This window comes from Pelecanus crispus, chromosome 5 (genome assembly GCF_030463565.1).
Source record: "Pelecanus crispus isolate bPelCri1 chromosome 5, bPelCri1.pri, whole genome shotgun sequence".
Taxonomy (NCBI): Eukaryota; Metazoa; Chordata; class Aves; order Pelecaniformes; family Pelecanidae; genus Pelecanus; species Pelecanus crispus.
The window spans coordinates 54,514,534-54,540,179 of NC_134647.1; the positions used below are offsets into that span (position 1 = coordinate 54,514,534).

At 49.5% G+C, this 25,646-nt stretch overlaps 1 protein-coding gene across 3 annotated transcripts in view; it reads left to right on the forward strand.

Annotated features, from left to right (window-relative positions):
- The window catches only part of PBX1 (PBX homeobox 1), a 131,598-nt gene that overhangs the window by 102,428 nt on the left and 3,524 nt on the right, over nt 1–25,646 (forward strand). Inside the window, exons 3-8 of one of the 3 annotated variants that reach the window (XM_075710738.1) lie at nt 4,191–4,435; nt 7,426–7,616; nt 8,555–8,690; nt 12,370–12,529; nt 20,364–20,476; nt 21,982–22,071. In XM_075710738.1, the coding sequence (XP_075566853.1) occupies nt 4,191–4,435; nt 7,426–7,616; nt 8,555–8,690; nt 12,370–12,529; nt 20,364–20,476; nt 21,982–22,071 (935 nt within the window). Of the gene's footprint in view, nt 1–4,190; nt 4,436–7,425; nt 7,617–8,554; nt 8,691–12,369; nt 12,530–20,363; nt 20,477–21,981; nt 22,072–25,646 lie in introns of those variants that run through there. The other 2 variants (XM_075710739.1, XM_075710740.1) reach the window with 2 other exon arrangements.

Below are 25,646 nucleotides of genomic sequence, written 5' to 3' on the forward strand. Positions count from 1 at the left end.
GTCTTCATGATGTTGTTCTGCCTGTGTTGCCTGCACACCTCTGATCTGCAGGGTTTGGAAGGGGTGAAGAGCAAAGAGTTGCTAAGCTGAAGTGTTTTGGGGTGGCCTTGGAGAAGAGAGGTGGCAGTGTGCTTGGTTCCTCCGCTGAGCTGGCTCCTCAGGTCCCTTTGGAAAAATGCTCCCAGGAAAATGGACTAAATAAGGGAGGGGATGGTGGCATGGAGGCCCAGGAGAAGCCTGGTACGCACCTTTGTGGATTTCTTAGGTGAGTTCACAGCCCCAGACCATCCCCAGGGTACAGTCCATTTTGAAGGTGTGTGCCAGCACCATGTCTGGCAAGGACTGTTTCTCCTGCCCCATGCCCCCCACCCTGGCTGCGTGGCTGCCCCTGTGCATGGGGACACCAGGCACAAGGGCTGTGTTGTGGGGACACAGACATGTGTGGGCTGCTGGCTGCCTGTCTGGTGTGAGCGTGGGGCTGACTGCTCTGCAGGCGCTCCTCGGAGATGCCCGGGTTGGTGGGAAACACCTTGGAGCATCTTAAAGCTTTGGCGACTTGCAGTTTTCATCCCGTGTCCCTGAATCACAGGGCAGACAAGCAGCTCGGCAGCTATTTTCAGCTTTGTCTTCTCACCTGATTCTCAGAGGCCAGTCCTGCCACCGAGCCAGCCCAGGACTCGGACGATGTCCTCTGCAGACTGTGGCTGTGATACCTCGCTCAGGAGGAAAAAGGAGCGAGCGTGTGAGCTGGGAGCCATTTCCCAGCTGCTGGAATGGGTCTTCATGACCCCGGTGGCGTCCGTGACTGGACCGCAGGCTGGTGGCTCGGCAGTCCCCAGCTGCTCCCGCTTCTGGCATCGGCGATGGTGACCCTGCCTTGGCCCTGAGCTGTGGGGTGGCCACACGCCTCGGTTCCCCTCCGCGGTCACCCAGGGAACGTTTTGCAGCAGTGACAAGGCGCGTGGCTTGGCTTTGCTTTTAAAATATATCTATATGTATATTTGCATGTGTGTGTACTTATATTTATATGTAAAAATGCCTTTTGAGGCAGCGGGGGACCTCAGCAAGGGCCGAGCACCCTCTAGTGGCATTTGCCATGGCTCCAGGGGCTGCCGAGCCAGCAGGAAAGCGGCCAAGGACAGAAAGTCTTGCATGAATTTTCCTCCCTCCGGCTGCCAGTCGCTATCTTTCTTTTTGTTCTTCCTTCTTTTTTTTCTTCCCCTCTCTTTAATCAGGAGCAGCAAATGGCGGGTCCTGGGGATGCCAGGGCACGGGCGGGAGCACGCCTGCAGCCCCTCGGCTCCAGCTTGCTGCTGGACTGCCGTGGAACATTCCGCTTAATTTATTTTATTTTAATTTGGTGGGAAGGCCGGCAGCCTAGGGAGAGCGGGGGTCAGGTGCTGCCTGTACCGGCTCACTCTGAACCCCCTGGCCGGTGAAGCAAGGGCCGCATGCCGTCATGGGGGGCATTTTGGAGGGTTGGGGCTGCCAAGGAGCCCAGCACCCTGGGCATCCTGGCAGGAGGTGCATTGGAGCCAGGGACAGCACCAGGAAGATAAAAAAGGAGCTTTTAAATAATGATTTTGTCTTCTCCTCGGCTGAGCGCAGCCTTCCAGGGATAAATAGGCAGCATCAGTTCTGCTTAGACACATTGGCTTTTCCATTTATTTACTCCCTAGCCTTATTCTGAGCAGGCAGCCAAGCCCAGGTCATCTCTGCACAGTCCCTGGCTGGGTTTGGGTCTCTTCTGCGGGAACACGTGTCCATCCGTAGGATGCTCGGGATGCGTACACCCAGCGGGTGCTGGTCCGTGCATGTTGCATGGTAATAAAGCTCAGGGGTTATACAGTACTTTTCATTGGGAAGCAGCTTTCTAAACATCAACTAATTAATCACTCGTGCCTACCTGTCAGGTCAATGATTCCTGAGATTTTTAATCTAAAAATATTTCCCTTTTGAAATCCAGATGCACCTGTTTTGGCAAGTCTGCTTTTGATTTGGTTTTGGTCTTGGTTTTGTTTTTTTAATTTTTATTTTTACCTGTGTTGCTTTCCATTTGTATTTGGGCTTTTGATGTGCTTTAATTTAGTGGGTTTTTGGGTTTTTTTTTTTTTTTGTCCTGGAAGAATAGGAATTTATTCTCCTTTTTTTCATAGCAAGTTTATGTCTCCCCTGTAGCCTGTCATGTTTCCTCTTTTCTTTTTAAGGATTTTGGCTACCTTTACCTCTTGTTTCAGTTTATGGACTGCAGACCCCAAACCATTTTCTTGATGAAATCTGACCTCTCCCCTTGGATTTATTCATCGGTGAAGCACATGGCTGGGTGCTGGTGGTGGCACAGGAAGCCTCCTGCAATGGAGGGGGATGCAGGACCTGTCTCCTCAGGGCTCAGCAACTGGCACCCAGCTCCAAATTTGGCACCATGCCCCCATCCCTCTGTATAGAAATGATCCTCCCTAGCGTGGAATTATTTATTATTAGCTCATCTTACTGGCAAATTTACTGCTGTTGGGCTTTTTTCTATCTTTTCATTCCCCCTGACCTTCCCACCTTTGTTGACAGTGAATGTTTTAATCACAAAAACGTCAATAAATGCTGGAGTCCTGAAAATAATGATTTCAGTAGAGTTTGAGGCTTAAAAAAAAGCTCTTTTTAGTGTTAGCGAAACCTCTCAACAGGGTCTTTTACTTCAATTTTATACTGATAATAGCTCTATCTTTAACTTATTTCACCATACTTGGTGTTTGTCCAGGTTTTTTAGCTGCTCTAGTTTTACTTCTTATTGCCAACTGATTTTAGACTACTCTTTTTTTTTTTTTTTTAAATGACAGGGAAAATTACTTGCTCTTGTTTGCACTGTGGATTCGGGGGGTCAAATTCATCTCGGGTGTAAGCGGGCACAGCTTTATGAAAATCCACGCAACATTACCCAGCTCTGGATGTGCATGAGTGTGTGCATGGGGGGTGTGTGTGTGTGTTTATAAAGTGCTTTGAGCTCCTGTGCCAGACGAGATGGGGGAATAGAATTTGTTTCTCTTAGGAAATGCCTTTTTTGTTCACTCTTCAAGGATTTATTTTATTTATGTTATTTCTTTTGCCGTTGCGCACACCTTTGTGCGTGCATATGGAAATCTCAGGTTATGCTTCTGTGTTCAAACACAGACCATGGGGGGTCACACGGGTGGCATGTAGGGCACCTCCATCCTTCAGACCTCAGATGTGTCCCTTTGAGAAGCCAGCCCGGAGCAGTTGGTATGCTCCCATGTGTTTTTTCCAGGAAAGCCCTCACAGGAGGATGACTTTTACCCAAACCAATAATTGAGGCAGGGAGTACAAAGAGGGGAGGAAAATTCTCTCCTTGGCAAGTCACTCAGTGAGGTTTGATTTATTATCACCCCTTTTCTTAGCACGGTTTAGACTTCACTGGAATGACTGGATTATAAAATAAAGGTGTTTTCCAAAAAATAAAATTTATTTCATATAGTTTTCTGCTTACTTTTCCACTGAGTGGCTAGAAGCATGGCCTTGCAAGCCCGCTTCAGCTGTATTTAAAGATGGGGAAACTGAGGCATGGCCAGCCCTGGTCTCTGGGTTCCTCCTCTGCCATCTGGGGTTGGGGGGCATTTGATGGCTGATGCAAACAGTGCAGGATCAGTCCATAAATGACACATTAGGTGATACAAGAGGACCCCTGGGTGAGCTGAGGCCTGGGCTAGAGGCTCCTGACTTCCCATCCCGTGCTTGAATCGGGATACGGTCCCTTTCACTTCTTGCAGCAAGAAAGGGTGAATTTGTCATTTTTTTCATTGGTGTTGCTAGCAGTTTCGCTGCATATTTGAACACAAAGCATGGCTTTCTGGGTTACCTCTGCAGTGAGCTCTCTGCCGGTTCTGCCCTACTTCTTCCCTGTGGGAAGAGGCAGGGAGGGGAGTGGGGAGCTGGAGTGCTCCCATCGCTGCCCCTGGGCTGGAGAGCCGAGGAGAGGCGCTTGCACTTGGAGCACCGGGATACAAACTGCCTGTTGGGGTACCCTTGGGAAAGAAAGAAGAGCCCTGTTGATGGGGACTGAGTCCCTCCAGTCCAGCCTGGGATGAGCAGGGGATGTGCTCATCCCAGGATGAGCATCCCCTTCCTCGAGTTGAGCCCTGGGCCTGACTCAGGCTTTCCTCTCCCCTTTGTGTTTCCTGCAGTGCTGAGCATCCGGGGAGCGCAGGAAGAGGAGCCCACAGACCCCCAGCTGATGCGGTTAGACAACATGCTCCTGGCTGAGGGGGTAGCGGGCCCTGAAAAAGGAGGCGGCTCAGCCGCTGCTGCTGCTGCTGCCGCCGCATCGGGAGGAGCCGGCTCCGACAACTCGGTGGAGCATTCCGACTACAGAGCCAAACTCTCACAGATCCGGCAGATCTACCACACAGAGCTGGAGAAGTACGAGCAGGTAACAGGCTCCTTCGCGGTGGAGGGCAGGGCTGCCCAGGGGTGGTTGTCGGGCATCATTGAGGGGGATGTTGGGAGCAGGAGCCGGAGCAGCGGGGAGAGCTGCTGTCCAATGCCAGCACCGTGGCGTGGATGTGCACAGCCTGGATCACTACTGACATCTATTGTTGGGAGCTTACGGGCAAATGCAAACTGTTGCTTGGTATTGGAGTGGAACTGTGCTCTTTTAGGGTTGGGAGGGTTGGGTTTTTGTGCTGGGATGTGGCACGAGAATAGGCTGGGCATGGGTTACCCCTTTGATTTTCGCTTTTCACTCCTCCCCTAATATCTTGCCAAAAATTGGCCCTGTGACGGGGGAGTCCTCTTCAAGGTGCTGGCCTCGGTGAAGGCAGTTTTCCAAGCAAGGCCTGAATCAAAATCTTCCTCGAATATTTTTTATGCTTGAAAAGTTCTTTTTCTGGAAAAAAATAAAGTGTGTTTTTTCTTGTGGAAAATGATTCTTAAAAAAAAGTAAAAGAAAAACTATTTGGCTCATGAATGCAGCTATTGGTAACACTGACAATTGCATGAAAAGCTTCGCAGGCCAATGTTCAAAACCAGTTTCTTTCAAATGCTTCCAGATGTTTTGCAGACCCCTCTTCGCTGCCATGCAGCTTGCCCTTGCAATGAATGTGGTTTCTATCCTGAGGTTGTGGTTTATCGAGTGCAAGCAAGAAAGCATCCCTCCTTTTTGGGTGCAGGCTGGGCTCTGTGGCCAGGGGCCAGGCTGGGTTTCAGGTCTCTGATTTAACACCGTCTCTGCTGGTACTAGGGTCTGTACGGGTGAGCTAGCTCAGCCCCCATTTTACCTGGCTAACTGGATGCATGGTGAGGCTGGGGGATGTCTCATCTCTTCAGGTGCCATGATGGCCAGGCTGAGGCTGCATCTTCAGACCTATACCCGGGGGTGGTATGGAGCTACCTTAGATGGGTGCTCCTGAGTTGGAGCTGGAGTCAGGGTGGCCAGGCAGGGCTCTGGTGTTGGAGAGGCCAAGCATGGTCACGCCATGAAAGACGTTCTGGCAGAGCATTAGAGGAGGAGGGGTGGCAGGGCGCAGGGAGCAGGCAGGAGGCAGGTTGGAAGGATGACCTTTTGTGGCTGTCCTCAGCCGTTGCTGTCACTCCCTTGAGGCACGGACATGGGGTGGTGTGGCATGGGGGAGCTTCAGCCACCTCACGTGGGTAGGAGTGGAGAGCATGTCAGGGCTCATCTTTCAGCCTCCAGGCTGAAGAGGGGGAGAGAGACACCATGTCCTCTGCCACCCAAGCCCAAGGAGAGACCCATGAAGGGCAGAGGCAGCAAGGACCCTTCTCCAAGGGCACAGCCAGGGACAGACTTCAGGGAAGGACCTTCTGCTCCTTCCTCCCCTTGGGTGGGGGTTTTGTTTGTTTGCTTTTCTGGTTTTGTTTGTGCAACATTTTTCCTCCCCAAAGGGACACCCAGGTGAGAGAAGCCTTTACCCTGGCACCATGGGGTGCGATGGGCCACCACATCTTTCCGTCTCACAATCCACTGACGGGGTTGGTTTTGCCACCGAGTTGCTTTGCAAATGGTTGTGCCAGGCCGTATCTCTGATACCGTCACCTGCGGTCCTGCAAAACCAGGGTTTGGGGTTTCTTAACCTCCATCCCCCTCTCTCCAGTCCCCTTGTTAGTGGCTGGGGGAGCTCAGCGCCTGGCTTCACACAGTGTCTGGCTGCTGCTGTGACAGCATGGCACTCGCCTGCAATTTTGCCTTTAATGCTCTTTATTTCACGCCAAGAGGAGACGAGCTGAAATTGCTCAGGCGTCTGGGAGCAAAGAGGCACCCGGCTGAGAGCTCTCATAGCCGGCGCTCACCCCGGGAGATGGGAGCTGTCAGCTGAAGCTGGTGATGGGCAGTTGGAGGGGCTCTGCTGGCCTCAGGGATGTCTCCTTGTTGGGTCTGAACCGTAGGTGGGGATTCAGCTTGGAAGGGTGGGGTGGGAGATAGTAAATCAAGCCCCATGTCGCCCGTCCACAAAATAGGTGTTTCTTTCCCCTGATAGCCCCTTTTTCCCCATTGTGGGGTGGCATCTGGGGGTGCTGTCTCCAGAGCAGCTGCCCGTGTCCCAGGAGCACCAAAGGCTTCTCAAGCCATCAGGGTCTGAGTGCTGCCCTCAACCTGGTTTTCGGGGCTTGGATCCCAGACTGGTTCTGGGAATTGGAGGATCCTGTCGGCCTGCGAAGTGCTCGTGGGGATGGAGGAGAGGGCAATGAAGTGGCCTTCATCCAGCCTCAAAATCCCTCCCTTGTCCCCCCCAACTCCTCTTGCTGCACTGTCTTCACAGCATGGCATGGGGACAGCAGGAGCAGTCAGGCAGTGCTGTGCCAGCAACAAATTGGGATTATTACCTGCTTATCCTTACTTGTCAGGGCTCCTGCCTCACTCAGGTTTTAATTATTGTTATTTACTTCTTACCTGATGTGCTAAGAGCACGGAGTAGGGCCCTGTGTCTCTGGGAGCTGCTCCTGTGAAGCACAAGGGGCCCTGCAGGACACATGGTGCTGCGGTCCAGCTGGGGCAGTGGGAGGAGGGACAGAGGGTCAAAAGGTTCATGGTCCTCCTCAGATACATCTATAGCCCCTCCAGTCCCATCCAGAAAAACAGTGTAAGGGCTGGGACTTCATGCTTCACATGAGTCCTAGCTCACCTGCCCCAGCTCCATCCATGATCCCTGAGAGCAAAGAAATTGGCTCCTGCCTTTCTCGCCATGTTTGTTGGGAGTATCTCATACCCTCTGCTCAGCAGATGAGAAAAACCTGTCTCTCCCCTGACAGCCAGCACACCCTTGCTCTGGGTGTCTAAAAAACCCAGCCATTGAAGCTTCTGCATGCATCTCCTTCCTTAGCAGCGTTGCCTCTATACTGTCCTTGACGCTGTCGAATGACCTTCCGATCCTGGGGTTTCTTTTGCTTTTCTTGCCATCCCAGGCATGCAATGAATTCACCACCCACGTGATGAACCTGCTGCGTGAGCAGAGCCGAACCCGACCTATCTCGCCAAAGGAGATAGAGCGGATGGTGAGCATCATCCACCGCAAGTTCAGCTCCATCCAGATGCAGTTGAAGCAGAGCACGTGTGAAGCCGTCATGATCTTGCGCTCCCGATTTCTGGATGCACGGTGAGTTCAACCCACAAATCTTTCTTCCCACCCACTGTGCAGTATTGTTCAGGCCTGGGAGAGGTGTTTCGAGGTTCTGGAGTGAATCCAGGTCCATCTGAAGGGCAGTGTCTCCTGGTCTTGAGCTGCAGAGGCTATTTGCCTTCCTTACCCTTTAGTTGTCTGTGGCTCAGCAAGGGAGGGGACAGCAATTCAAGAAGACATCCAGTCTCTGTCTCAAGAGCGCTCCCAGCTGTACCTTGAGAATTGCACATGCAGGTTTTGCTCCAGCATCAGGAAATTCTGTGGCATATTCCAGCAAACCTCTGTGGTGAAAATGTGCTTTTCAGTTTGGGATGAAAGCTAATCCTCCAGGCTGTCCCGTCCCCTCTAGGTTCCTATTCTTTTCCTTCTGTTTCCATTGTCCCAGATTTTCAATTTGCTGTAGAATTATTTCACTCCCCAAGGTGGTTATGTGCAGTCTGTGGCTTGGGCTGCAGCTTGGGATCGGGAGCAGAGGCAGTTACGCTGGGGGTACAAGGGAAGAGGTAGCAGACAGGTAAGTGCCCAGCTGTGAATTGGAACAGACTTCCCCAAAGATTATCCATTGCTGCTTTCTCAGCACAGAGCTTTGCAGAGTAGCAGGGATGTCTTTGCCCAGGGCAGCCAGGTGTCAGGAGTCACCTTCCCAGGTAGAGGATCTGGATGCCAGTTTTAAGACTCTTCTGTGAGCTAGAGTATACAGTGATAATTTGAGAAGGAGACTTGCTTGCTTTGGAAGGTGCAGATGCAAAGCTTCCTGGCCATAAGTCTATTGCACTCCATGCTCCCAGGAGCAGGGAAAGGAGGGAGGAAAGTGGGGAAAGTCAGAGTATCTAAAATTGCATTCCTGTTTTTGGATCCCTGGCACTGATTCCCTTTCCTGTTCCTTCTGTTTTCCCCTCTTTCTTCATCCTAAGGCGGAAGAGACGAAACTTCAACAAGCAGGCTACAGAAATCCTGAATGAGTATTTCTATTCCCATCTCAGCAACCCTTACCCCAGTGAGGAAGCCAAAGAAGAGCTAGCCAAGAAATGTGGCATCACAGTCTCACAGGTGAGAAAGCCTGGAAATGCAGCAAAGACAGCTACTGCTAACAGGAAACTTTAGTGTGGTGAAGGGCACTTCGGACCTCAGTCAAGTCAGTCATGTCCCAGTGTTGAGCGTTTAATTACTAAATTTGTTTAGCACAAGTTAGTGTAAGCGGATGGGAAAGCAGATAGCAGACTTGCAGATTGAAGCCATGGATGGAAAAGGAGAGTTTAGGAGAGGATTTAGAAGGGATGAAGACTTCATGGAACAATGGCTGTGTGTGCAGCCAAGGTGTTAACAGCACAGAAATGATGTGGCATTACCCACAGAAGCAAAGTCTTCTCCTCAAGGAATTAGTGCTGAGCTGGCTTGCAGGAAGAGCTCATTTGAGCTAAAAGTCCATTCTTGAAGCCAAGGGATTCGAAGGCAGTAGGAAGAGTTGCACAGATTTTGCTCAATAAGGTAGAATGGACAAGATCCTGGTGGGAGGGGCTTGGGTCAGACAGGCTAATGGTTATAGTTTGTGCTCAAGGAGGGTGGGCTTTCTCAGGGTCGTTTCTCTCTGTCATTACTCTTGTGCTGCAGAATATGACATCTCCCCGACTTGCTTATCCCTCAAAAGAAAGGTGGTCAATAAAAACAAATTGAATTATTTCCATACATTCAAGGCAGCCACATAGTTCCTGGAGTCTGTAGCTTTGACCTGGGAGCTGTTGAGATTTGTGAGGAGTGCAGTCAGTCCTTGAAGTGTTCAGTCGTGTATTGCTCAGGCCTGCCCTTCTATATTTCCTCTCTTTTTGGAGCAATCTGCGTGATTGAAAGTCAATCTATATGGCCTCTAGTAGTCTTGTCCTCATGTGAGCTTAGCACTCCCTCTAGGCTCCCATTGCGCTGCCTATCTTGGGCTGCTTCCCAGCCCCAGGCACATGCCTGTTCATCGCTTGAGTAAACTGAAGACAGCAGTAGCATCTGGTGTCCTTGTGAGAGTATGTCTGCCTTCAGCAGGAGCAACAGCATCCAAGGGTAGGTGTCATCACCATGTTGAATGCCTGCTGAGTGATTCCAATTGCATCCCCTGGGTCAGAAGACCCAAAAGTTGATTCTGCCCAGAGTTACCTGTGAGAGACAGCACATGCTGGCTTAAGTAAAACTACAGCTGTCCTGATGCTTCCCTTCTCACTTTTAATGCATCTGTTCACACTTACAACTTCACCCTTGCAAAGAAAAAATGCCCAAGAGAAATGCTGCGCTTAGGATATTTTTTGACTGTGCTGTATCAAGGCTGCATTGTGCCTGTCTCCAGGATCTCCCTCCCTTCTTCGTCCAAAGAAGGTAGAAACAAACACACATCCAAGTCTGTTTTTGCTGAGGCTAAGTGGGAGCATGGGACAGCATGAATCTGTGCAAGTCATGAGCAGAGTTCACCTGAACTCAAAGGCTGACTGGAGTAGGCAGGTTCTTTGCTTCACCAGATTTAAGATGAAGATGGATTGTGGTTGCCATTTTTTCAGAGTTCCTTCCCTGTGGTGCTCAGAGGAGTTCACCCACCGACTCCAGTGTTTGAAGCCAGAATAGCTGTTGTAGAGAAATGGCCAAGTGGGAAGATCACAAAGGAGCACATTGTCATTAATGAGAAAGCTGAACCAAAAAGTGGAATGGAGCCCCTCACAAACAGCGCCTGCTCCAGGTGCCTTCTAAATACTCCCAGATCTGGGTTGGGTGCTAATCTGTGTTACTACCTTTTGCTTCCTGGCAGTCTCTGCAGGTTATATTTTCTTTTTCTCGCTCTGCAGCAGCGCAGGATTGGATATGCACAGTTCAGTAGCAGGTGAATTGGTGGATTAAGCCACTTGTGTGTAGAAGCTGCTGAATGCTCTGGGAGGACTGCAGATAGAAAGCATCATAGGAATAAAAGCATATCAACACCCAAGCCAAAACAATTCCCCTAAGATGAGAAAAAAATTATAAGCTTCCTAGGATAAACATCCAGTATTGTCTTCTGTGTCTTGGTGCTTGGGCAGTCCATTTGGAAGGGGGAGCACTGATGTACTTGCTCACTGGCAAGCAAAGGGAGAATGTCCTTGGAGTCCCACCAAAGAGGTTGATTTGCTAGCTCAAGATTGCAGCTCCAAGCAATCATAGGAGTGTTGGAGCTCTTCTGGGAGAGTTGCAGCATACTCTGGCATTTGCCCGTCCTCTTCGTCCTGATGAACTTTCTCAAATAAGGTCAGTAGCAGCTGGAAGTTGTCTTCTGCTTAGACCTGCACGTAGGAAGACATTCTGCTGATTCTCGGTGTTCATTGTTGTCAAAGAAGCAGCTGAGGGCTGCTTCCCAAACTGTAGGTTGAGTATTTCCCACGTCTTCTCTGAAATTGTTCAGTGCAACATAGTGCCTACAAATGAACAGGGTTATCATCAGCAAGGCACTGAGCAGGATTTTGGGAATGCTAAGTTCATGGTGGTTCGGGAGCTACCCTGACATTTTCCCTGGGAAGCAGTTCTGCCTGGATACCACAGCCTAGTTTCCCAGACTTTAGTTATTCTATCACTGTGCTGCTCCTCTGATGTGCAAACTTTGCAGTAGTTATCCAGAAACCTGGCAGGTTGTCCAAGCAACCTTTCTGTCAAGCGTTCATACTACTGATCCCAGGATATCACCCTGACAGTCTCTGAGGATCACTGCTCGGACCTCTCCTTGGGGCTTTCTGAGGTTCATGCATTGCACTGCTGCAGGCACAGGGAAACAGTTTTCACTGGGACTGGCATGGACAAAGCTTCACTGCTTCATTCTGCCTTCAGATCTGGCCCATCATTTTCAGCCACACCCATGACTTCCGAAGAAGTTCAGCCGCTGCTTTTTTTTTTTTTAAATAAATCCACTAGCCTCATTCAGCACACTTCTAGCCACTTAGACACATCAGGCCCATACTGGTCTCTGGGCAAACACAGCGGAAACATCCCCTCCCCCTTTCCAAAGGACACACTTGTTCCCTGGGACCAAAGCTAGGTGCTACAAGCCCTGTGGTCCCCCTCCAGCCTTCCCCTGAAATTCCCGGTTTATGTAGTGGCTCATGGTAAACCATACAAAACCAAGCTCAGCTGGATGAAGAGCATTCATTCTGGCCTTTTATACTGATTTCACCTAGGTGGATCAAAGGCAGAGCTTCAGTGATATCAAGGCAATTTTGTGTGTCAGCCAGGCTCAAGTAAATTCGTTGGGTGTTTTCCCTGAAAGCCACACTGGCTTCTCCAAAGGGAGGAGAATAGGCATCTGGGAATCAGGGCATCTGGCCCTGTCAAAGGGACACCAAGGAGGAGGCAAATAAAAAGTTCCAAAATGACACATACTCATTTTCAGATTGTGCAATTTCAGGGTCATTTAACTTTCTCAGGTTTTTTTAAACCCATCTGATATTTCGTGGGGTGGGTCTAGTGGTTCATGTGGAGCATCCCCTTAGTGGATGTCCCATCCGTAGAGGAACCAGACACATCCACACAAACCCAGCCCTCCCAAGGGGGTCCCACCAGCTTTCCTGGGCTTGGTGTGGCACGCGCAGTTAGGAAGTCTTCCTTCCACGACTAGGAAATGGGGCGGGCGAAAGAATATGCACTGCTTAACCTGAACTAATCCACCTTCCTCACCCAGCTGCACTCTCCAGAGCCGAAACGTTAACGTATTTGTCTTCTCTTAAACTCACTCTAGGTATCAAACTGGTTTGGAAATAAGAGAATCCGGTACAAGAAGAACATAGGTAAATTTCAAGAGGAAGCCAATATTTATGCTGCCAAAACGGCTGTCACGGCTACCAATGTGTCAGCCCATGGAAGCCAGGCTAACTCACCCTCAACTCCCAATTCAGCTGGTTAGTTTTTGGGTTTTTTTATTTTGGGTCATTAGTGTTCGGTTTTTTGTTTGTTTTCCCCCTTCCCTCTAATCTCTCTCTCTTTTCTCCTTTTGGTTATTTCAAATTTCTGTTTTCTGGTTTTGGTTAGCTTACTTTTGTGGTCTTTTAAAAAAAAAAAAGAGATGGGTTTGGTTTTGGGGCTTGTTTTGTGGGGGTACTTTATTTTCTTTGCCTTTTTTGTTTGTTTGTTTTTTCTCTCTTTTCTCTTTTCTCTTTTTTTCTCTTCCCCTTCCCTGTTTTGTTTTTTGTTGGAAAAGCAATGTGATCAGACCTTGTGACTGATGGTGCCGCGTTGGGGGTTATATTGCATGGATGATAAACACAAAATCAGAAAAACTACACGAAAAAAGATTGCTGGGATTGCTTGCGCTTTGAAGGGGAGAAAAAAAATTGCAAAAAAGTCATTGCATAATGGTTCTGTTTCACTGGGGCTGAAAGCATGAGTGGCCTAATGGATAAACCCCAACATTTCTGGGGTGTCCTAACTCATGCCATTTGGGGGGTTGTTTTGGGTAGATTTTTATCCTTTGATTTTCTTTCTGTTGTGGTTACCTTTGATTGCTTACATGACAGTGTCTGGATCACCTGCAAGAGTGTGTTCTGTGTATTTTATTTTCCCTTTGTGTCAGTGCGATCCAGGGAAATCCATGGGTCATTCCCTTCCCTTTCCCCCTTTCCTGCCCATTTGCTGTGGTTTCCATTTGTTTGTTTTGAGGGTCAAAGGCACAGAGCACTTTGCCCAGATTTCAACTCCTCCGCTAGAGAACGATGCTTAGTTCATGTGTGGTACCTGCCACAAGGACGGCCGACCCTAAAATGATCCCAGGCTGCAGTCGGCTGGTTGTGCTCTGCTCCCAAGAGCAATGGAAAATGAGGATTTGATTAAAAGGAGAAAAAAAGTGATCTTCGTGGGTGCCATGTACTTCATTATCCATACAAATATCTGTGTGCCTCTTTTCTTTTTAGGGGTGGGAGGGAGAGTGGGAATGTGTCACTCTTGTGCCTTTGAGCTTGGTGTCTGCTCATTGCACCCTTTCACCAGGGCATGATGCTTGCTGTTATCAGGTATGCTACTAAGAGGAAGGAAACAATGTGGGAGCAAAGGGGATGGTGTGCAGTGGGAGAAGCTGGATGTTAAATAGACCACCAGTAGTACCCCATACTGTTTGCTATCAGGATGTGCTTCTGTAGTGAGCGCAACCCAGCCTGTAACAGGTATCAGAGGAATCACACCCCAGAAGCAACCCAGATCTGGAGGATTTGGGTGGAAGGTGGAGAAAGCAGAGCCAGGGGTCAAACAAAGGGAGGAACCAGCAGCGTGGCACTCTGGCTGATCTCCCAAACCAACCCCCCAGTGGGAGAGCAAAGGCAGTCTGTTACCCACGAGCTAATATGGTAAGCGGTGGCTGATCGTTCCTGTGCTGGGGAGCTTTCCACACCTTGCAGGGACTCGTGTGGATGGCTTGCACAGAAGCAAGTGGTAGAAGGCTTATTCAGTTGGGCAGCAAAGTCTTTGCACACAACCCCTTAGTTTCCAGGGGACATGTTACTTGCTAGGGATCTGTCTCCTAGAGCCACCTAGAGCAGAGATGTTGCAGCTTTTGATTGCAGGTCAGAAATACTGCTGGGAGGCATCTCTTCCACCTCCTCCTCACCCAGGGCTGCCTGTGAGTGAGCTGGGCTGCCTGCTTTCGCTCGGCTGAGGTGCTCAGAGGGCTCAGGTGGACGTGGCAGAGTTTTTCAGGGGCAGATGGTTTGCAGGAATTTTGTTTGATTCTTCTTTTTTTTTTTTTTTCTTCTTTCTCTTCCTTTGTTTTAACTGCTGAAGATTTAGCTGCAGTTTTAAAAATGTCATTCTTTCCAAACAGCTCACTCAAAATACCTGGTCAGGTGGAGTCTCTTGACATTAAAACCCCGTGTAGAAAATGCTGGAGGATAGAGAGCAGAATTGCATGTGCTGAGGGAGATGCCTACTGCCTGCGATGCTGTCCTGCAGTCCACGTCAGCTTGGACCGAAGAGACACAGTTTTCCTTCTTTTCCTGTTTCTTCAACTGGAGTCAGATCCAAAGGTCTGGAATAGCAAGGGAAGAGCTTCAGATTCCTTAAACGAGTTTGGATCTGGCCCATGTGATGCAATAGGCATTTCCCCAGTGCCTGCCCACTTAAATAGTGCTCTGGTGTGAGGCTGCTTCTTTGCCTTCCCCACAGGCAGTAACACGGCTGTTTCAAAGATAAATTGGCTGGTACCCTGCAGTAAACAGCTAAGATAATCCCTGGGTAACACTACGCTTTCAAGGAAGGACAAACAGTCTTGTTATTAACGTGTAAGACTTGAGCTCTTGGGTCCTCTTTCTGGCTCACTTGTCTGCACTCCAGAAACATTGACCTCTTTTCACGTGCCTAATGTGGTGGCAGTGCTAAAGCAGAACATCAATGCAAGGGGAGCTCGCGAGTCATGGAGATCCTTCTTCTGCTAGAAGCAAAGTGTTTCTAACCTGGGCCAGATCCCACCACCTTCCCCATGTGCTGCAGCAGTGGCGAAGCAGGGGGGAGCCCCGCTGTCAGCACCACAATAATCTCTGGGTCAGCTTGCAGAGATAGTGGGTTTGGATGTCCTTGTAGTCCTCTCCTGAGAAGACAGCTGGAAGGGCCTCAGGATTTTATCTCCAACAGCGGCATCCCAGGTTGAGATCTCCCCAGCTGAGCCACGCGAATGTAACAGCTCAAACATCCCTGTACTGCCATACTGTGGGGCAAAGGCACATCCTGAGGATATCTGAAGTTGTGTGACCTCCCCTGCTTCAGGTTGTCCTGGAGGTGCTAGCAGCAAGAAGCACACCTGTACATACTAGGTCTGAAATAACCTGTCTGTGAAAGATTTGGAGGATGGTGTCAAGGGCCATGAGCCATCTGGATGTGCTGAATTGCCCTGGGAGGAACATCGAAGTGGATGAAGAGATGAAAGACTAAGATGGATGATGCCTCTCCTTTTATACCATGGACTTTTTTCTGTTTTCAGATCATTGGCTGAGACTTTGGTGAGGCAGGAACATGAACAAAGGCTGGTTTTGCAGGGAATTTTTAGGGTGTTCTGGTTCAAATACGTTTTAGGGTGTGTGGAAAGAAGGTGAGAAGGCAGAGGACAGGTCATAAGAAAGAAGCAACCAGCAATGTAGTCCCTGGAGGGCCATGATGTTGGAAGGAGAGGTGGAACTGGATGTGATGGGACCTGGGACAGGAGCTATATTCATTTCTGCTGTGGCTATGCAGGCCCATCTGTTCTCTGCATTGATGCCCACATTACTAGAGATTGGTGAATGGCTACAGTCAGTCAAAGAGATTGGCCACACATTGACAAGGGCAAGGATTGCATCTGTCTAGCCATCTGGCACGTTCAAAGTAGGGTCCCCCATCCTCAGTCACCCAGGCCTGAATGTCAAACACCTTTTCATCCTGAATATGCACAGTTGGGCTTTATCAGCCAGATGTTCAAATAAGCTGAGATGTCTGGCTCATTTGGGCTAACAACTCCCCATCCTCACTTTGATTGCCTGGACAATCTCAGCACAAAAACCGCATGGCAAATGAAAGCTTTTTTATGTGGGCAGACCCTTTTGCCAATCAGAGTCCTCAAGGGCCACACACAGGTGATGACATCCAGTGAAATCTTCCATGCAGAGCAGCCAAAATTGTCCTGAGCTGTTTTTTCCCACTCACCCTTTTGTTTTGTAAATCTTCTTTCAAAGCTGCTGATGGAGGGGATTGCGCTGTCTGGAAATGTACATCAGGCACAGGCCTGATTGCCGTATCTTCTCTTCTTGGCCTTCCTCCATTTGTGGTAATCACTTGTCCAGAGCGCAGTGCTGGAGAGGATCCTGCTTCAGCAGAGAGGCTGTTCTGATCATGGTCTCACTGTCTTGAGTGTTGGTTGGCAAGTGAAAAAGGACAAACATCCTGCTGGGTCAGCCCAGGCTTTTAGACCTGCTATTAAACTCGGTGTCTTTGTCCAGCTGAGGAGCTACATGGTCCATCAAGTTCTTCCCTCATCTTTGGCCATGGTAGAAACACAAAGAAAACTTACAGGGGAGTTAAATTCTGTGCTCTCAGTGCATGTATGTCATTGCCATTGACTGCAACTAGGAGTCTTGTATACATGACCAAAGTCGACTTCAGTGGCTTGGTGTGCTGGATGTCTGTCTCATTGGTGGTACATAGTATGAGGCAGCAGCTGAGGATGGCTTGATTTCAGCTCCAATGAACACCATTACTGTGTTTGTTTATTCTTAATGCCATTTGAATTGTCAGATACTTTAGAGAAAAGGACTTGTTAGAGGTCCTGGAAAATTTGAGGTGGAAATAGAGACTGTCAGAACATTAGAGAAGACATTAAAGAAGCTGGAGAAGCAGCTCTCTGAAGAGCTGGAGAAGTAGTGCAAGAAATACCAGCAGTCAAGCTTGTGAACACTTTTGAATTGGAGGCAAACTTGAAGTGTGTTTTGCTTATCAGAAGTGTTAGGGGTGGAAGAGATCTCTTTGTGGGCATTGTTTTGATGTAGGCTTTCACCCAGCAGCAGGAGCTGAGTGCTATAGCTTGCTAAAATGTTTCCATCACTTTCTGAAGCTGGTGGTGCCCTGATAAAAACTCAACACTAAGGAATAGTGGTGATAGGTCTTGGGTTTGATAAGATGTCTGGATGCTGAAGATGAACCACTGTTCCACATTGCTGCAAGTCATGAAAAGTGTTGGTTTTTCTGGTGGATTTTTTTTTTTTTTTGTCTACGCACAATAGCATCACGGGACTTCCATGCCAAGATAAGAGCCCTTTCTTCCTGGGTTCACAAGCTCAAAGATGGTTGTTACCTCTCAGTTCTTGAGGAGCCCCAGATCAAATTATGACCACTGAAAACTTTTCGTCTGTTAACAATGGAGCCTTTCAGAGGGACAGATTAGATTTATGATGGAGCCTCCTGTAGTGGAAGGATTTGACTTGTATTCCTGGATCTTGTCGCCATGGAGGGTTACAGAATTTTAATTTTCAGGGCTCTTCACGTTCCTGCTCCCTCTCCCATCCCAGTGTGTCAGCCCCTCTTAGCCATGTCTCTGAGACTTTGGGCCATCGTAATTTTCATACATGACTAGTACATAGACAGCAGAGTGCTGAAGCAGCAGAGTGGCAGCGCAAAGGGCTCTCTGCAATTATGCCTCTGATACAAATGCATCCATACATGCAGGGCCATTGGTATGCGCATATTTATCTTTGCATCCACAACAGCAGCAAGACATATTTACCGTTTAGATATGCACATATATTGTAAAAATACCCTGTGCCAATAGCAGCGTATATCTTGTAAGTGACATCTCCAGCGCTCCTCATGATTTCCAAGACACTGGCGCTCTTCAAAACTAGTTTGTGGCTGTTTGCTTATTTTTATTTCCTCCCTCCCAGTCCCAATTTTATGGCCAGGTTTGTTAAGTTTCAATAAAATATCAGTTAAGTTTATGGCATTTTTATTTGTTATTATTGTTATAATTTTCTTTTGGTAGGGGAAGGTGGGATGAAATGTTGCTCTGCTGGGGGCAAAGTGATAGCGGTGCCCTGTTAGGTGCTCAGGGATTTCCAAGTCCTCTTCCCAGCTCTGCCACTGATTATTTGTGTGATCTCAAAGGTTTCTGCTCACCTCAAAAGAATAGGAGAATATTCTCTGATTCTTGTGAGTGGTAGTTGCAAAGTTCTTAGGTTCTCAGCCACTGTAGGAGTATGAAGCCATGTTCCTGCCCAGTGCTTTTCGTGCCGGTGGTCAAAGCAATCATTCAGAAAACCCAGTAGGAAGCATCTTTGTGTATGTGAAAAGTGCCTGTCTTCATGCTTAAAGTTGAGCAGTGTCAGGGTGGGCTATCCTCAGTCTGCCAGCTCATTGCCCTAGTATTTTTTTCCTTTAAAATAACAAGTAACCTGAGAGGTTGGGAAGTGACAGGAGCCCTTTGCCAGCTGAGCAGAGGAGGTGATGGTTACAGCTGCCTTCTGACTAGTCCTGGTTATTTTACACTGTGCTGTGGGATTGCTCTCTGAAACAGGTTGGGCAGGGTTGACAGTGAGCACAGACAATGAGCTCTGGCTCTGCTCTTTCCAGGCACTGGTGGGAGAGTCCTGATCCAAGACTCACTGTGCTCAAGATGAGTCTTTCTCTTGACTGTCTTGGGTGTTGTACCTAGCAGTGATGTTTCTGCTTTCCTTCAATTCTGAGAATTGCCAGCACCTGACAAAAGAGCCACTTGCAAAGAGAGCAGCAGAGAGTTTAGTGAACATGAAGTCTCCAGCATAGACCTCCCACCTGCTCCTTGACATTTCTTGGAGGTGGCTTCCTTCAGAGGAGCCTTCCTGGTCCACTTCTAGGGCAGAGCTGGGATCTGTCCAGAGTGTTTCTTCACTCTCCAGCAAAGGGAGGGGGATTGACAGACATTTCTCAGAGCGTACGCATGAGAGTTGGGCAATTCCACCAGGACTGTGGTTGCCAATCTTCCAAGTTGGAAGTGGCAGTGGAGGTGATGAGAGTGTATTTGGAGTTGGAGCTGAAAGCGTAGCTGACCTGGGCCCCTGAAGTCTCTCCTTTCCAAGGCTAACGTCATGTATATAACCAAACCTTGCACGTTGAGCTGTCTCACACTTAACGCGCTGATCTGCACGATAAGTTCTGAAATAATCCCATAAGATCTTTTTATTTATTTTTAACCCCCTTCCCTCCTCCCCCGCCTTCCAGTTAGATGACGGGTTTGCTTCTCCCGTTCTGTAGTTCAGTTGGTGCTGAGATATCTCGAAGCTGGAAGCAGAAAGCCTTGTTTCTGCAAAGGCGGGATTATTTTTTTCTTTTCATTTGTCGTTTTTTTTTTCTTGATCCCACCCAGTTGTCTTCGCTGTTACAATTTTTTAGCATAACATTGGCGACTGGTGCATGCGGTGGGGAATTTGCTTACAGAGCTCGTTCTTCTGGGCCAACTGGCCCATGGGAGCTCTGACACCCTTGCGTTCTCTCATGGCCCATCACAATGAAAGACACTTGCTGACGTGGTAGGTACTGGGAGTCTAGCCCAGGTGCCTTCACGTTTTTGTGAGCCTTCGTTCCTGGTGCACTGCAGTTCCCACCAGTGATGGGTTCCTGATGTCCTGAAGGCAAACCCCACGCACCGCTCCGTTGCAGAGCTCCCCATGGCTCAGTGGGAGCTCCGGCCATGGAACTGAATGGTGTCTGGATGTGCACACCCTGCAGAGAGCAGTGCAGTGTAGACTTACCCACCTTGTTCTGAGTTTCTCAGAAACAGCAGTAGCGTGGGTTCACCCTGCTGAAAAGGCTTCCGCTTTCAATAGCGAGGCTTGTTTGGGTAATTCTGTTCTCCAGTGCAGTCTGCTGGTGGACACCTCCAACAACCAAGATTTTCAAAGCTGCCTGAAGGATTTTGATGCCCTGAAATGAAGGGAAAGGGCTGTCCGAGTCCTCCAGGCTGGGTTTTGTTTGTCTCAGTCGAGAGCATGAAGAATCCTTCCTCCAGCTGAGGAGCTGTTGAAGTATGTTCTTGGCATTGAGCTGTAACAACATGTGGCTTTGAATAACCTCAAGAGTGCATCCTTTTTTTTTTTTTTTTTTTTTTGCTTGCTCTGTTCTTCATACTACTAACCTGACTGTGTGTTTTGGTTTTGTGGTTGCTTGGCATGTTGTTCCTTCCTCTTGGCTGAGAGTCATGGGGTGGATCTTTTTCCTTTCTGTGATTCAGGTGCCTCACTCTTTCCTTTCCAGGTTCTTCCAGTTCTTTTAACATGTCAAACTCTGGAGATTTGTTCATGAGCGTGCAGTCTCTCAATGGGGATTCTTACCAAGGGGCCCAGGTTGGAGCCAACGTGCAGTCACAGGTAGGGACCCATCCAATGTACTGCCAGTGAATGCATTAGTGTTGGAGGAGCCTTTGATTGTATTGGCACTTCTCCCTCCCGTCCGAAAAGAGCAAATCTCAACCAGCACAAACGAACCAACCAACACTTAAAAAAGGCAAACCAAACCAAAAAAACCAACCAACCAACCAACCAAAAAAAGCAACAGCAACAACCACCAAAAAAAAACCAATCCAAAAGAAACCAAAACCAAACACCCAACCAAACCAACAACCATGGTCTTGAGGAGACTTGCCCACACTTTGTGAATGCATTTGGCTCTGGCTTGATAGTCGTACTAGGAGGAGAGGAGGTTCAGGAGAACAGGCACGAACTCAAACGAAAGCAGCTGAGGTTTAGGTTCTGCTTGCTTTATTCTTCCAAGGGAAGGGGCCAGATGTTCGGACTGGTGTCTCATTTTGCAAGGCTTCCACTTACTCCTTTGATGCCAAACCAGGTGTCTACTGAAAGGCGACAAATGCTCAAATAAACAGCTAGATTTTTTTTATTTTTTTAATTCAAAGCCACCCCTCATCATGTCCCCAACTCCCCAAAGCACAGGCACTCACACCATCCATGTACACACCAGCAAGACAGAGCAAAGGAGCTTTGAGCAGCATCACTGAAACTTCAACCCATGCTTTGGGCAAAAAGAAAGTATTTAAAATAGCCAGGAACTCACTCAGATCTCCCACCTCCCATCCGATGTCCAGATGTGCCACGAGTCCACGCTCTGGCATCTAAGGCTCTGTACCGTATTGAAAGACGACAGCCACTCTGACACTTCTGCATCGGGCAAGGAGAGCTCTCTAAAGCTGAGGTTGCTCCCCTCGCAGTGCTGGACACAGAGCAAGTGTGCCGTCTGTGGGCAACGAGATGTGCTCGCCGCGCGTACTGCTGCTGGGGCTGGGCTGGGGGAGTGGAGGGAGAGGAATGGGGCGTCTGGAGGAGAGCTGCTGGTGCTTTTGCCATGGTAGGTATATTCCCTTTCTGGGCCCTCTGAAATGAAGGCGCTCGGCTGACTCCAAGGTTCTTCTTCCATTGCCATGAGCTTTCGAGTGCTTGGGGCCAATGGGTGGAAGGGGGTAGGGGTAGGAATGTGGGTCCTCGAACGTGATGGTGGAGCTGGTGGCAGTGATGTGCTCCAGGAGGTCCCACCCCATGCTTGCCACACTGTTCTCCCTCTCCAGTCTTTTTGTTGCAAGACTTGGGACCAAGGACAGCGTGATGGGGCCGCTGGGGCAGGTGGGGGTTGGTGAGGGAGGCAGGAGCAGTCCTCTGGCTCGGCTCTCACCACAGGACCAACTGCGGTTCTCTTTTCTGCCTCTAACTATATACCTCTATTATTATTATTATTATTGTTATTATTATTATTATTACTACTACTACTGCTTGTTTTTATCATACCAAAGATGAACCGAAGCGGCTTTGCCCACTAACCTTTCATTCACTCTAATTTGTGTCTTTGTTGTCATTGGTCTGTTTAGGTGGATACCCTTCGCCATGTTATCAGCCAGACAGGAGGATACAGTGATGGACTCGCAGCAAGTCAGATGTATAGTCCGCAGGGCATCAGTGTAAGAAAAAAAAACAGGCTCGGGTTCTTGTTTTATTTTTTTTTCATTTTTGTTCTCACTACCAATTATTTCAAAGCCATAGGGCTCAGAATGCCACTTAGTAGGACTTGTCTTTGCTTTTACGGTCACCTAGTTTATTGCTTCTGTATCGGTCACGCCAACGGCAGAGCTTTGCCCACAAAAAAAGTGGCGACCGGGCAGGCTTTGTGCAGGCAGCTGGCGTCTAGGACTGTCAGAGCTGATCAGCGTTCGCCTGGCACCTGCGGCCACACGCGCTCGGCCGAGAGGAGCTGCTAAACAGGTGACACCTCGCGTAACTGCAGTGGGGAATGTCACTGCGAATGCCCTGGTCCAGAGATGGCTCCACGCGGAGGCCAATGGCACCATCCTGGAGCAACCATCTAAAAATAACCCATCCCTGGCCGGCAACCGAAAGCACGGTGGTGATGGGGTTGGCAGCAATAACAATTGCAAATAAAAGGAGAAAAAAACCCACAAAGCCAACCAATGTCAACCCAAGAAAACCTCGTCCAGCCAGACTGGGGGAGGATGTAAGGGGGAGGGCGGTCTCCAGAGCATCTTCTCCTTGTTCTTGGGTGCGCTGGCGGGTTCTGACTAGCATGAAAATTCATAGCGACAAGCTGTGTCGCACAGGGGGAAATCGATCAGACACACACAAGGAGAACCCAGTGTAGATTCGGGACAGCAATCCAACTTCATTTCTCAGATCAATCGTCCGCCATCTCAGCGGCGGTGACAGCAAGCTGGGAGAAGAGGGCAGCCTGGAAAAGGAGGCTGTGAGCACCAAGTGGGTGGTGGCGGTGGTGTCCGGGGTGGCACAGAGGAGGGGGCAGCTGTCTCCGGACATGGCTGGCTGGCACAGTCCCCATCGAGGAGGCTGAAGGTTGAGGTGGGGAGGTCTCGGGCTGGGCAGGAAGGTGGCGGTCCTCTGGGTGGGACAGTGGTCCCGCAGCCAAGCACCTTGGTGGGGTGCACTGTCCAGTCCCATCACCCTCCCGGCCAAGGCTTGTGCCATTTGTCACCTTGCGTGTGACCATCTTTGGGCCATCAGCATGTGAGCGGCCACCGCCGGCGCAGGGAGAGAGTGCAGGGAAAGGGATACAGCGGAATGGGGGGTTGCACTCCCCTCTCCTGTGGGCGCCAGGGCTTAGCGGGCAGCTTGACGTCAGGAGGCAGAGGCAGGGAGGATTTGTGAAGTAATGTAATTGAACATGTGCAGATAATTATGTCTCATTACATAAGCCCATTGCAAAAACGGTGCTTGGAAATGCCACATGAAAGAGCCTATCGTTCCGCATTAATTTCTCCGTGCGCTGAATTTATTCCCTTTCTGGCTTTTTAATACTTGGAGAGTAAATGAATCTCGGGCTGATCATGATAAGAGATGATACTTTTGTATAAATTAAAATACCCCCAAGGAAAGAGGCTGAGCTGATTATGGTTGCAGTTGGCTTGGAAAATATCAGTGGGCTGGGTTAAGCCAAAATTTGGGGGGGAGGGTTGCTGCCGGGGATTACAAGACGGGGAGGGGGCGATGGGGGAGAGGAGAAGAAAGAGGTAGTGGAAACTCAAAAGCTGAATAGGACGAGGAGGGCTGGGCTGGTGTGTCTGGCTGTGGTACTGGGAGAACCAGTGTTACCACAAAGCAGCACTGGGGAACTGGTGAGCTGAGAGCAGCAGGGGCTCAGCGGTCTCCCCTGCGCTTTGCAAACGGGGACCTGGGATGGTGGTGTCTGATGGCTGCTCAGGCTGGTTTTCTAGGAGGACAGGAGCCCAAATTAGCCCGAACTGGATGTTGTTCGGAGAGGGGCAGGGTGGCAAGTGGGCAAAGGGACCACCTGGGTTTGGGGGTGACGCCTCATTTCCCCATAAAGCTGTGGTAGACATGGGGAGCAAGGCAGGGAGTCCAGAGCTGAGCAGGTTGTTTAGGAAGCCTCTTCTAGGTTGTCTCTCTGTCCCCAAATGTTTTGCTTCCCCTGTATCCCCAGCAGCATGCCCCTCCCTGTAGCTTTTATTGCCACTTAATGTCTTCCCGTCCAGCTAGGTCCCTTGACAGACCTCAGTTTGTCCACCCCCAAAGTATGGCTGCCCTCCAGGGAGCATTGGTCCTGGGCAAGGTCCTGTGGAGCTGCTCAGCACAGGCAGGGTGGCTGTCTCGTAGCAGGCAAGGCTTCCCTGCCTCTCCCCTGAACCCTTCAACACCAAAGACGGGCAGCAGGATGCGGAGGAAAGCTGCTAGTGACACAGAAAGCTGCCGTCCCCCATCACCCGAGCATCCCCGTGAGCCGCTGGAAGGAGATGAGCCGAAACCTAGTCAAGAGCCCTGTCACAATGATGTCTGCACGGGGCTGAGGTTAAGTCATCCCTGGAGCCCGTCAGGGCTGGGAAGTCAGCGGCAGGTTGCCCAGCTCCACCGCTGCAAACCTTGGCAGGGGAGACAATGCTCGGGGTTTGCCTTCCTTGATGGAGGATGAATTTTTAAATGTGTGTAAGTCTTGACAGCTGAGGACAGAAATCTACCCAAAGCCCCGTTCCCTCCGTGGCTCTGCCACTAGACGGCTGACAGACCGCTCCGCAGGGCAAAAAGGGCTGGAGTCGGTTCTGCATCATTAGCAGGATAATGGGTGATGTCCCAGCCATCGTGATCTCCGTGACCCACAGTGATGGCTGAGGCAGAACGAGAACAGCCACCTTCTTCTCTGCAGGTGGAGACACGTCGGGCAGCGCTGGTCCCGGCAAGGGATGGGGATGCTCTTGGTGATGGAGGATTGGTAGAGGCAGGAGGCCTCTTGAGGATACCCTGTCTTGGGTAGCACTGAGAGAGAGTCCCCCCTGCCTGAAAGGAGGGGATGTCTGGGGCCTGGTCCAGCCCTTTTTGCAAGCTTTGAGGTTGAGCGGTTTTGCACTGTTAAGTGAGAGGTGTTAAGTGTCTGGTCCCTCTGGACAGTGCTTGTTTGTGGGGGTCCGCATGTGTACCCAGCCTGTGGTCCCCGAGGCTAGGGGTTTCAAAGCATTTACATGTCCAGGTTCTGGTGGGTTCTAGTATAAACTGGATCTTTATTGCCATAATCCTCTGGAGCATCCCAACCCAAAACATTGCCCTTCCTGCCACTGCCCTATGGCTGTAAATCCACAAAGTGTTTTAGTTCTGCCATCTGCTAATGAATGAATGACCTACAGTCACCTTAAAGAAAAACCCTTTCAGAAATTTCTTTTTGGACTTTAATTTAACTTATAGATCATTTAAAAGTCTAAAATGAGGGGCTATTTTTACAGTTCATCAGAGTGCAAGGTTTTTGATTTAAAACTGCTGTTGTGCAGAGCTGTGCCTATTTACAGAGCAGTGTGTATGACCATGAAGGTGGCAGTCAGCGGCAGGTTGTGCCATTGAGTTTTGCATCCACTCTTGTCAGCAAGGATCACCGGACACTGGTACCTGTAGGACGTGAGACCTCCTCGCTTGTGCTGAGACCCTTTTCTCCAAGAATTTGAGCCTTGAAAAGAAAGTTGTTGCTCTGTTCCTCAGCAAGCTACAGTTCACCATCGTGATCAAG